The 13,537-nt window shown below is 32.7% G+C and overlaps 1 protein-coding gene across 3 annotated transcripts; it reads left to right on the top strand.

Annotated features, from left to right (window-relative positions):
- The first annotated feature begins 3,323 nt into the window (after window positions 1-3,323).
- Window positions 3,324-11,633, top strand: LOC105341260 (uncharacterized). 3 transcript variants are annotated; one of them, XM_066082854.1, is made up of 5 exons: window positions 3,324-3,476; window positions 8,596-8,746; window positions 8,949-9,038; window positions 9,174-9,350; window positions 11,371-11,633. In XM_066082854.1, the coding sequence occupies exons 2-5, from the start codon at window positions 8,596-8,598 to the stop codon at window positions 11,601-11,603; spliced, it is 651 nt and encodes a 216-aa protein (XP_065938926.1). In that variant the 5' UTR covers window positions 3,324-3,476; the 3' UTR covers window positions 11,604-11,633. The 3 variants fall into 3 exon arrangements, with proteins under 3 accessions (XP_065938926.1, XP_011445993.3, XP_065938930.1); XM_011447691.4 differs by lacking the exon at window positions 3,324-3,476 and adding an exon at window positions 5,915-6,036; XM_066082858.1 differs by lacking the exon at window positions 3,324-3,476 and adding an exon at window positions 7,824-7,931.
- Window positions 11,634-13,537: the final 1,904 nt, after the last annotated feature.

Here is a 13,537-nt window from a genome sequence, read left to right as displayed (position 1 = left end):
GGTTACCAATTAGATGTCGTCTGTTCCACACGGGGATTAATTTAAATTAATAATGGGAAAAATTAAGAATTTGTAACAATAATGAACACATCACTTGAAATCTAAACATGATGTGAGCAATTCTATCAACCGATAAACCATGATATACTAATTTTTCTTTCAACTGTACTTTGATTTTTACAGTTCAATAAAGTTGAATATCAGTCAGCTGTTCAAATGTTTTCACAGTACAGAGAATCAACATTATCAGTTATTGATAGTGAATAAAAGAAAAAAATCATCAATACAAACATATAACCTATTTCCTTACAAATATACTGTTCAAGCTAATGTGCATGAAAGTGTTACACTAAAAATCATTTTGTGAGTAAATGGTGGTAAATAAGCTTGTCATATGCTAGAGTTAGCTCAGGGCCCTTTATGCGGTTAACCTTACCATTTATCATGGTTAATTTCATTTGAGAAAATTCGAACTAAAATTGAGATTATTTTAATTACAAACACTGACTGAATTAACAATGAATAATTTTTATGTTTGAACAAATTAGGATTATTGTGTAGCTACTCTGCATATAGGCTAGGCGATATTGTTTTCACGTGGATAATATACGAGCATAATAATCTGTAACGTTTATATAATACAATAGCACATGTCATGATAAGACACCTACCATGCTTACTGCTTGCAAATGGCAGGTTTAGATCACAGAGAACTGGTGTATGGTCTCGTCCTTTTTTCCATTCCCTTTTCATGACACCCGACATCAGTTTGTGTTCGCAAATATTTGTCATACACTAATAATATCCATCAGTTTTTGTCATTCCGACTTGTTGTCTACATCAAGATATGGGAAATTACCGGAAATCGGCGCAAGTATGTAGTTAACTTTAAGTTTGTAAATGATTTAAAAAGTAACTTGTTGATGTAAATGTTGATATAAATGATATTTTATGCAAATTCATAAACTTACACATTTTACATCACTGTTTTAAACCTTAAATTAAGCAAATAAACCGTCGCAGCTGAAATACGACAGCTCATGGCCAGACGACAGTTCGCGTTGCGCAATGAACTTGTTTTTGTCAGGTTCACATATCCTTAACTGACTATGAAGAGAAAAGCAAGTGTAATGGTCCACGATACTGCAACTTTTCCCCGTGAAGAAATTGAGGGAAAATACTGTCGAGAAGGAAAGTAACTTACTATATGTAGGCCAAAATAGTGAGTAAAAACCTGTTAAGTATTTTATCATACCAAAGCATTATTTTTCTCGTTACTTTGAGAAATCTACAATATCTTTAAAGCACAATATTCCAATCCACCCTTTTCAAAAGTTGTTCCCCTTTGCGGGGTCAACCCAAAGGTCAAAAGGGAAAAAACCAAAATCCCCCTTCTTTATACAATCAAATATTTTGGGCGTTCCATGATGAAATCGCTTTGGATTTGATTTATTCATTCAATATGTTGGTAGCCCACATATTTAATGAGTCATTCTTGGGCAATCAAAATACATACATGTAGTACATGTTTTACCGAAAACGGAGTTTTAATGTCAACTGATAGAGATACAAACATATAAGTACAAACATATTGATAGAGACTTCTATATTACAAAGGCTACTGTGATAAATCTATGGGTTTTCCCCAAAAGATGACGATAAAGAGACACACCATTTAAAATGTAGATTGTGATTATAACTACTATTTCCACAGAATTATCCATGTAGGAAACTCATGAACAGTTGTGCGAGTAAGCGTGAAGTATTAGTTCATGTATGAGATACTGGCTTTGGCTTTTCGACAACAATAATTATCATACCATCTTTTAAACAGTCCCGCCGTCTAACAGTACTTTCAGTACTTTGATTATATAGAGTTTCTGTGTTTTTAAAAATTTGTTTTTTGACACTGTATTTTTATGGCTATATATAGATATATTATATTTTGTATATGTGATTTATTCATCTTAATTCAACATATAATAATCAGCATTTGAGATATTTTGCAAACAAACTATGAAGCAAGCCAGCGTGTTACTTATACATGTTTGCATGAACGAAGTGCCCCTCCACTCCTCATGGCTGGAAAACTCAAAATTTATTAATTTCCATTGTAGAACTATTTACACATTAGAACTAATTATGCCATAGTTCACCCCCCCCCCCCCCCCCCATAACACCTGGTTTCAACGCCTATGAAGTGTATGCCAATTATTCAGTTTGTTTAGTTTATATATTTCCTTGCATGTGCAAGCAATGATTACGGTCCATACTTTACATAATATGCAATACCGTGAATGTAAGCAACAATGAATAGCCACAAGTTCCATCACTATCGCTCACGTTAGTACACGGACTTAATATGGTCCCTTGACCAGGCCGGCCGTCTTGACCGCCGCGAATGATGTGTATTGTGTGCATTCAACCGGAAAATGATTTCCTGTCAGAATGTGGTAAGGTGGTATAGGATACCTCCCTGTTGCGACTTACTCTCGGCCTAGAATAATTTATAGTATCTAATAATTGATAATAAATCCGACCTAATCCCATACTACTTCTGTACAACACTTTATTTACATTGATTATTTTCATTGTAATCAAAGATCATTTCATAGATTAGACAATTTTGGGAACATTCATTACATCATCAAAAATCAATTAATCAAAGGGCAATAACTCTAACACAAAAATGCAATATAAAGCGTCCCGCTTCTTTGATAATTTAAGATAATTTAAGAGGCACATTTTGAATACACTTCGTGTAATTCTGAAGTCTCGGTGATTATCGTTGAGGCGATAATGCTTGTGTGTACATATGTAAAACACTTGTAAAGGTTTAAATCGATTTTCATTCATTCCGAGCAAAAGACCTAGTTTATCAATATACCTGTTTAATATGTTCGTCTGGCATTGCTTTGTCAATGAATATTACGTCTGTGACATGTGTAATGAATTAACATGAGTCATTGATGTTTTAATGCCTGCAAATTTTCTTACGTTTCACTGATTTTACGATTGCTTCAAAATGCTGAATTTTTTCTTCATTTGGCATAATTAACAACATGTAATTTACATATTGTACCTACGGATGTAAAATGATGATAAAATTCGTCCTGTTATACATCGTTGTCATCAACATGGTAATAATAACTGCCGCAGTGACGACAAACAACCGCATTGGCCCCCTCAGTGTGTATGTGTACCACAGACAAACTACTCTCTCTCTCTCTCTCTCTCTCTCTCTCTCTCTCTCTCTCTCTCTCTCTCTCTATTTATAACTATTTTGGGTATTTGTACTTAGTATCTATAGATACGTAGCTTTTACCACATTTCTACAATGCTATTCAGCTGTCCTAAAACAGTAAATGTATGTATGTTGTATTCAGCTTGAAGTTACGACTCCAGTTACACGGACCTTGTCCTGCTGACGACCCCTGTCCTTGTTGTTAACTTCCCCAGGAATCAGCCCGTCCAAGGTAAGAGTAACATTTTCTCGTATTCCATGTTTTCTACTCCAGTGTATATAATCTGTCATCAAGAATACTAAACTTTCTTTATATGTTTTTACTTATATTTAAAATTCTTGGCATACAGGCAGTCCTAATGACATTTTCAATAGTTCATATATAAAAAATAAAATAAAGAAATACCATCCCAATATACAAACTACAAAATGACTTCTTTCTCTGTATATTTTAATTCAGAATCATGTACAACCCCCGGATACTCAGGCAGCAGAGGCAATAGCGTTCGCGGCGCTTCTCGTATGATACTGAATTTAATTTATGGTTGAAGTTAATTTGACTAACAGATATGGACGTGTTTTCTGGGTAGGAAAAAAGGGGTATCAAGACTTTTTTTTGTAATGTATTTCAACGCAAAGCGGCATACAAAGGCGGATTCAGCGCTGGCTCATTCTTTATGTAAATTAGATTTTTTTACATGGTACATTTACATGGTACATTTACATGGTACATTTACATGGTACATTTACATGGTACATTTACATGGTACATTTAGATGGTACATTTACATGGTACATTTACATGGTACATTTACCAGTACTTAAATTTGTCTGGCCTTTTTTATGAGAACAAGTACAGGTGAGTGATTTAAGGCCAATTAAAGGTAAAAGTTTTGTAATTTGAAAGGTTTTGATAGCCTTATGTTTTTTGCGGAGCTAACGTGCACATTTTATATTGAGGACCCAATTTTGGTTATCTTTTGAAATATAAATAGAAGTGTTAAACATATTTTAATTTTCAGTCTACTAAATGCATGTGATGTTTATCAGTAGAAAAACATTATTTGCAGCAAATTCACTAAATAATAGTCTAAAAAATAGACAAGTTAAGATTGGTTCAAGAAATATTACCTTATACGATAGTTTTTAATCACTGAGAACTACGTAGGTCAGTATTTTTAAATAGTGTTTATAATTATGTGAACGAGCCGTCAGTCGGTAGCATCTATGCCCCGAGGCATATTTTGATCCGATTAACACTTGTTCTTACGCAAGTTAATAAAAAAAATCAGTGCAAGATGCGTTTACGTTGCAATTTTACATACACAACGAATCTTTAGAAAATGTAAGTGAAATGAAGTAGTGCTACTTGCTACAAAAATAACCATAAAGAGAAAAGAGCAAATACCAACCACCCCCCCCCCCAAAAAAAAAACAAAACAAAAAAAAAAAAAACAAAACAAAACAAAACAAAAAAAAACAAATTAAAAAAATCATTTTATCTTTATAAACATTTCTTTTTCTCATTAAAGAAAACGAAGAAAAATGTTGACTGCCTCATAGGTTAATAATTTTTTTTTGTTAAATTAAATAAATCGAGAAGAATTTAGTAGACCATTAAATATATTTTTTTTAATATGTTAAAGCGTTTTATAGTAAATCGGTGTATTTATACTTTTTATAAAAAAAATTGTACCAAATAATAAATCCCAGTAAACAAAATACAGATAAAAATATTAAGATTTTTGATAATAAAAATATTGTTTAAACGAATTTTCTGTTGATCAGTAGTTGAGCTTTGCCATTGTGCATTAATTACTTTATGATGAAATGAATCTATGTAGAATTTGTTTATGAGAAGTACTATTTAAGAAAAAAATAGATATATACGCCTTTACATTCAGAATAATCCTATACACAGGGTTATTTTTCTTAAATTGGAACGAGAATCAACAGTACCACTCTTCATTTGTAATATTCCTAAAGTATAGCAACATTGGGTGCATGTTGATATTTTGAGACGACTCCCACTAAAAACAAGACGGTAACATTTAGTATTTTTACATCAAAAGTTAAAAAAAAAACCCAGATAATAACACAGTTTTTAATTATGTTTAAAGAAACTCGCTTTTGCAGTATATTTCAATTTGCTTCGAAGTGTTTAAGCTACTTGCGGAAAATGACAATTCCCTATATATTCTTATAGTAATTGTGTATTTTTCCGATGGACCCTAAAATGAACCAAAGGAAAGATTTTTAAAAACCTTTTCAATTAAACTAGCAATAGTTAAAATAGCATAAAATAACAAAAAATAAGGAGGTTTGCTATTGTTGTTTCTACGCAAAAAGACACCCAAAAACAACGTCCTTAAATAGTACATTTATGATTTTGTTTACAATTGCATCTGCAATATGTAGAACTATAACTTGCAACAAATAGTCAAAAAGGAAATACAAATTTTTTGAAGAAAAAAAGAAAGTTTTACAGTTTTATCAAGAGTCCCACCCTCCCACCATATTTCCTGTGGGCATGACTTTCAAAATATCGGTATACATATACATGTACTTCATGTGTGAATAAGTAGAGGATGTTATATTTCGTTACAAGACAGTTAATATAACCAGATGTCTCTTGGCAAATAAATCCGATCAGTGCCGAATACGTATGCCCGTAAGACCTCAGGGTTAACACGTCTTAGGAACTCTGTCGTAAACTATATAAGTCAGGTCAGTTTTCTGTTGAATACCTTTTTTTGGATGATTGCCTGGTGTGATCTTGTCCAAAGTTAAGGGTAAGATCTCTTTACACTTGATGTTACTTTTTTATAAAAAATTTCTAATGCCTTTTTAAAATCCAATTCATTGATAAATGCTGACCGTGTAATGTATCTCACTCAATGTTACTTTCTCACAAGTTAACGAGTTGCGTATATTGATGACATTCTTTATATGCGATTTATCAAACCTGTCATCATATTATAATTTGTAGATAGGATATCCGGCAAAGTTAACTTCTCAGCAAGTTAGCGTATTTCTTAATGTATGTGTACCTTAGTCGATACTTTTTTGCATGGAGTTTAGTGCATGCGCCGGTTGATTTGCCTCCCCCTCCTCCTTGAAAATTCAAATTGTGTAAATTTACATTGTAGACTTGTCGAAGATATGCTTCGGATCCCCTCCCCCTCCAACCGGCAAACTTAAATATCTCTCGGACTCTATCCCCGTTAGATTTTTTTTCAGGATCTGCACATATTTTGGTGGGTTTTTTCTTAGCGAAAGGTTTTCAACCACAAATGGCTTACTAGCTTGCAAGGGCAAAACTATGGAGAACATTTACTGTATCTTACACCTAAAAAATACAATACACAAAAGCATACATTATTTCTTTTTGAGGATGTTGGTTGCCAGAACACAAAGAATGTATGTTAGTTAAATGGTCAATGTTTTATATTATTTATGTTATATTTATGTAACGATTTTATGTTATTTACTGGTTTTGAGGAATAATTTGAATTCTGCTCATGAATTTACCAAGGTACGAGTATTTCAGATTATGATTTGACATTAAACCTCCTTATGATGTTTAAAATTGAAAGTAGGTAAAGCATCTTTGGTGTTTAGAAATACGGCACAATATATCTTAGATTTTATTATACCACTGTGAATATTTTTTATGAAAAATCACAACGAATAAAAAAGCTTCTATCTAACCGTGACAAAGTTTCCTTGCTTTCTGACATGGTGAATACACAGGATGAAACTCTGCCAATCAGTCAACTGATAGGTGACTGAAAGGTAACTGAAATGTGACTGAATGGCATATGTGTGCCATTCAGTCACCTTTCCAGACCATTCAGTTGACTGAATGGCAGAGATTCATCCTTTGATATTCATCGAAACTATTCATCGGCGGCATTCGATTTCCCTCCTTTTTAAACTCGGAACATCTCTAACTTAATCTAATGGCAACATCAAATTCAATTCCGATACCTCTGATTTGTTTATCTTCAAGAAATTTTGCAATGCAGACAAATAAAGTTTTGCTTCTGTATAATTAAGTACCCGTTTACTGATTAGGTAAACAATGACAAGTTTATTGCCCCCCTCGATTAGATATCGTCCTAATAGCCAGTAAATAGGAATATCATATTCATTACTCATCTAACATCTCTTACAATAAACACTAAACTGAAGTTAGTAGAAATTCGAAATTCTACATGGATCCCAGTGATGTCCTTGCGAGTGAAACGGTTCATTTTTCCTCCATATAGGAATATTGTTTTAGTTCTTAGATAAGGGTATAATTTTTATAGCTTTTATTCATACGTGTTGTCAATAAGAAGAGCACTCAGTGACTCCTTTAAAATGAAAGTGAAAGGGCTTCGACGTCTATTAAAAAGTAAGTTTTTGCGGCCAGCATATTGATATAACTGAGATATATTTAAGCATTAGATCATTATTTCTTGAAAGATATAAAATCTCATTTCTGCAGCGGTGTATGCATACAAATTGAGTATCGCGCACTAGCGCGTTAAAAAAATTTGTTTACACTCACGGCTGCAGTTATATTTACATTTTTTTAAAGTTCTTGCTGCACTCACCGCTGCAGTTATATTTAATTGTTTTTAACTTCTTGCCTTGTCTGCAAATGTGATTTATACGTCAAAATATCTGTTTCATCCTAAGGGTAAGTTCAAATTAATGGAGAGAACTTTCATTCACTTTGATTCACGTTTGTGACGTTGCATTTTACAGCGTTCAACGTTAGTGACGTTATAATTAAACTAGTCATTCTATCCTTTGAGTACCATGTGTGTGTTACGGTCATATAACTGCAGTATATTTTCACACACTTTACATGCAAAAAATATTTGGAATATAAATATTATGATGTTACACTAACTACAGTGTATTTTTCATATGACGTCAAGATTTATATAATGCTCATGTACTAATTGACTTCAGATTGTTTTGTAGTTTAGCACGAAAAAATCCCTAGATACAAACACTTTATTAAATCCACAAAAATGAACAAAGATAGTGTTTTAGAAGCCTAGGATTACACACATATACAGTGTAAAGGTTTTTCTAAAATCCGTTAAACATAGATTCGTTTTAAATAAGATGCTTAAATAAGATATTGATAAATATCATATCTGTATCTTCTGATAAAATTCTTAGAAAATTCATGAAGTTCAGCCCTTCTGCTGCATTTAATTAAGATTTTTAAGTTTATTTTTGCTTTCAAAACCTCAAATTTTTAATCAAAAATGAATGTTTTTACGCTTGCTTTAAAATATCGAAAGTTATTCTTTGAACAGCCTACTAAACAACATGTAATTTACCTTCAGATGTATATACAGCGCTGTAAAATGATGATGAAATTGTTCCTGTTATACATCGTTGTAATCAACATGGTGATAACAACTGCCGCAGTGACGACAAACAACCGTATACTGCTGAGCAGTGTGTTGGTGGGGACTGCTCTGGCCGCCTCAGTGTGTGAGTATGCCTCAAACAAATCCTCTCTCTCTCTCTCTCTCTCTCTCTTTCTCTCTCTCTCTCTCTGATCTGATCTTTTCCTCACTGTCTTTCGTAGTGTTAATATTATTTCACAGTCCAGAGGTATTAAGCTATACAATATATCCAACAAACACTGTTCTAATGCAGTATATGTATGGATGTACATGTGTGTTGTATTCAGCTGAAAGTTACGACTTTAGTTACACTGAACTTGCCCTGCTGACGACCGCTGTCCTTGTTATCAACTTCCCCAGAAATCAGCCAGTGCAAGGTCAGATTTTCTTCCGTACACTTAAAATTGTTGGCAGTTGACAGTATCACTGGTAAAAATAGCACACATATAAAAATAATACGATCAAAACATACGAAAATAAAATAAATCCTTTCTCTGTACATTCTAATTTAGACTCGTGTACAGCTCCGGGGTACACGGCGGATCCATTGTTTGGGTGTTATCGCTTGGTAAAGGGCGGCACTACTTTAGTGACGAAGACCGAGGCGATACAAGGGTGTGCCAGTGATGGAGGGAGACTGCAGCTGATCAACTCTGAAGCAGAGGCAAAAGCGCTCACTGCACTTATCCGTATGTTATTAATTATAAGTCTTTTATTGCTAAATCTCATTGCCTCACGTCTTTTTACGGGCCGCCAGAAGCGGTCCGTTATCTGATATACATTTAAATATTGTAACTGCGTTTCTGCGGGGTAGCTTTTTGTTTACAGAACTGATACTATCATGATGCTTATTTTTATTATTTAATGGTAAATTGGAATTAAGAAATATGTTTTATGTTATTAAAAATATTGAACATTTTTTTGTTTTGTTCGTAAATTTAAAGTATGTCGTGTTATATACGTTTTTATCGAGACTATAATCTATTCCGGAAATTTCGGGGTTTTTCTTTCAAATCGGGATCGGTATACGGAACATTCTAAAGATCTGATATACTAGAGACCTGAATGAAATGAAGTTTTATATAAATTATATTACTATATACTATGGCAATGATCATACAATGACCGTTAGAAATGCTTACAGTAACGAACTCGATTCTTAATAATTGTAGTAAAATGTTAAACTTCAAAACGTGTTGCTGAAAATATACTAAAATTTAGCATAAAAATTAGTACATCCAACTCGTTATTTTCTTCTTTGTTGTGTTTTTTTTTATGTTAACCAATGATGATGCATACAACATTTATATTTTTGCGGCCCATTTGACGCTTGCGTCAATATGATTTCTTGCTGTACATGTTAATTAATCGAAAGCGTGCAAAAAATGTCTTTTATATATAAATATCTTTGCGGTCTATCTGCACGGACCTCTTTTGTTTCCTATCTATGTAAAAATACCCAAAAGCATACGGGTACGAGACTTTCAGAAAATCCTTTTTATTTGGAGTGAAAAAAGATAGGTCATCATCAAATGAACCATTAAATTTGTCTTAATTTTTGCATAAATTATGTAGGTTTCAATTAATACCATTCACATTTTCAAAGATATCATTGAATTACATGTAATAACAAAATATGTACAAGAAGGAGTTGATGTAGCTACATATCAAATTATATTTACATGTTTACCAAGTAACATTATAAAGTTAGATGGACTAGGTGTTGTTATAGAAATACAAGCGTAGTTGCAGACAGGCAGTTTTTTGGCCTTCCATCTTTTCTTTGTTTCTTAAGCTGAAGACAAATATTATCTTATAAAGTACGCTTGTTTTAACAAATGGTTGTGTCACACCTCCCGAACGGAAGCATGTTTCAGTGTAGCTATGTTCGTCGAAGCAAGTAGACAAATCAAACACATAATAACAGTCGTAGATAAGCGTGAGCGTAATTAAAAAAAATTCGTTCAGAGCATAACATAGCGCCTGGACAACTCGAAACGTGATAGTAAACAACTACTACAAGTATAAAAAGTTTCTGCGATATGTTTCTTTATGTGAGCATTTCGATATTCAATGTCCAGGGCCACATTTAAAAAAAAGTAAAAATTTGTATACACTATTACCAACAATTTGAAAATATATAGGGATCATTCAAAAAGAAGATAAACTTGTGGCGGTTAAACTTACGCATGTAAACATTTATCTTTTAACTATAAACTTGCTATAATCGTTACAATAAGAATACTCACAAGAGAATGTAGATTTCAAACAAATACGAATTACAGGCCTACAATGCTGTCTGACACAACTACTCAAAGTCCAGGCTCCTGTTAAAATGGTTCCAAGGGGGATAAATAAAAAAAACAGATTAGGAATTGGATATAACTCTTTTTTAAGATAATATTTTGAAAGCAAGATTCTGTCATATTTAAAACAAATTATACCATCATTGTTAAGCTTTAAAATTTAATCATTATTACGATATAAGAGAGCTTTTTTTTAGAAGATTAATGTTGTCTAAATATACTCAGAGTAAATCTGGGCCATACTGTCTACTGAATGTTAACTGAATGGTCTGGAAATGTGATTGAATGACATAGCTCTGCCATTCAGTCATATCTCAGTTGGCTGAATAGCAAAGATTCCCCCTGGCATAGGCGTTACTACAGAATCATTGTTGTAACGTATGTATACATTCTTTTCTAACAGAGAATGAGGGCATAGTTCCACCTGGGACATTCATACAAGGCTCCAGAGCAAGTATATCCTCGCCTTGGGTCGGAGATGATGGAAACCCACTACCTTACCTGCCTTCAAGTGTCGAAAATGGAAATGTTCCCATTGCTAATTTGCTTTGGTTTAAATCAGATTCACCAACTGCCTTTACTTATTCTGCATCCGACAACACTGTAACACTTACTTCATATGTGTGTGAAATTTAAGTTTTATTTTTAGTAAAACTATTAACGCTGTCCTGCCTCGTTATCTATGTTTCCTTTCATTGCAAGTATCAATCTGCACTTAAACTTACACTGACTTGGATCCACCAGATTGTGTCCTGCGTCTTGTCTCAGTTTTACTATTTTGGGCTTGTAAATCGAAAATGAAAGTTATTTTTAAATTAATTTAACAATCATTACTTATCAGATAAAATGTATTTACAGTTTGCGGATACCATATCACAAGCACTGAAATAACAAATTTGTAAGCGGTTACTCTAATGCAGACATAAAATAAGTTTTAAACAAAAAAACTTGTCCTTTTAAAATGGTAGGAACAAAACGTTATTATGATAATAACTAGAACCACTTTCAGTAAACATTGGGCTTTCGTAGGGTAAAATTATGTTTTTTTTTTCTTCGTGAAAACAAGTTTAAAATGGCGACTACTCTTTCTGGCTGATTAAACGATTCGATCCCGTATATGCTCTATATTTATTTGTTTAGTAGCTAAGCATTTTTGCTATGATAAACGATTATAATAATCCTCCCATGCTTTCGGGAAAATGGCACCTAACAGAATCAAAGAGGAAAGTATGACATGTTTGTAAATTATAAAAAAAACGTAGTGTTTAATATAGCATTGCTTTTAAAGCGAACTGATAATAAGTTAGATGTACATAATATAAATGACATGGTATTCATTCACTACATGTACCAGTACATTTGATCGTAATAACAAGCGTTAAGTGTTAAGTATGGTGGTTCTCCCACTACAAAATGGTAAACAATCAGCGGATGGACCATATTATTATACAAGAGAAAAATAACATTAGAAATAATAAATAATATACCAATTTATAAATAAATAATATATACAACCAATGACTTAATTTGTAAATGCTAAAAGAAAAAAGAAAAAAATTATAACTGTCATCACGTGTTGGCATAAATATTTTCACCCACTAAAGTATGGTTGTAATTGATGTAAACTTCATCTGGATGCTGTTCAATGAACTGGGAAACAGTTTGACAAGAGAACATAAACTCTTCCTAAAAGCAAGTAAAGAAGTTGTTTATCATTTATTTTAAAAACAAAGACATGATCACTGATACTAAAAGCAGCTGTTTATTTTTAAAGCCTTGAGTTACATTGAACAGTTTTGTGGTGTGTTTTCTTATTGTTAGCAGCGAGCATAAATCATTGGTTGTGAGTTTTAGGCAGCATAGGAACAAACAAGGGTCAATCAAAAATTACGAAGACTTAGCTATGTAAGCTAACGTCATTTTATTACTAAATTCAGTAGGCATTACTTAGCAATTGTTTCAAACAATTTGAAACAATTTGAATTAAAACAAAATTCATATATTCCTTTATTTCTAAGAATTATATAGAATCTGATCCTGCAAAAATGAGGTCGCGGCGCACGGTCAAACTTTGTGCTGTGTCATCAATAAATCATATTATGTTGGAAGTAATATCTCCATAAATTGGGCTTAAATCCAACTAATATTGAAATTTAAAATCAAAAATAGTCATGATATTCTATATTCCAAATAATGATGAGATATGTAGATATGTAGAACAGATATCAGTTACTAAAGACATACAGTCCTCTTTAAAATTGACTAAAAACTTTGACGTCGCCGGACGTCACGGCGCAACGAAAAGTAAAAACAGAATGGATCTTACTCGTGAAAAAGCCGATAAAAACTGCGAAAATGCTCGATGATGGAAAACATAAGTCAAATTTTGTTGCACTGAATTGTGTTTAACTCGAACACATTTTGTGGGATTATAGTAAATGTATTTTGAACATCAAACAATACGAAAGAGTAGAATGTATTTAAATATTTGATCGAAAAATAAACAGCGTTATCGGACATTCAGGGATTTCCTTACTGTAAACAAGGAGACATGTGGTAAAAAAAAAAAA

This window comes from Magallana gigas, chromosome 1 (genome assembly GCF_963853765.1).
Source record: "Magallana gigas chromosome 1, xbMagGiga1.1, whole genome shotgun sequence".
Lineage (NCBI taxonomy): Eukaryota > Metazoa > Mollusca > Bivalvia > Ostreida > Ostreidae > Magallana > Magallana gigas.
The sequence above is the reverse complement of the archived record's forward strand: the minus strand, read 5'-3'. Positions and strand labels throughout refer to the sequence as shown.

Bases quoted from the DNA above. Each gene is read 5' to 3' on its own strand.
- LOC105341260 (XM_066082854.1), top strand. From the start codon at position 8,596: ATGTATATACAGCGCTGTAAAATGATGATGAAATTGTTCCTGTTATAC. The intron at 8,747-8,948 runs GTGAGTATGCCT...TGTTGTATTCAG, and splicing joins TGCTCTGGCCGCCTCAGTGT to CTGAAAGTTACGACTTTAGT. The intron at 9,351-11,370 runs GTATGTTATTAA...CTTTTCTAACAG, and splicing joins AGCGCTCACTGCACTTATCC to AGAATGAGGGCATAGTTCCA.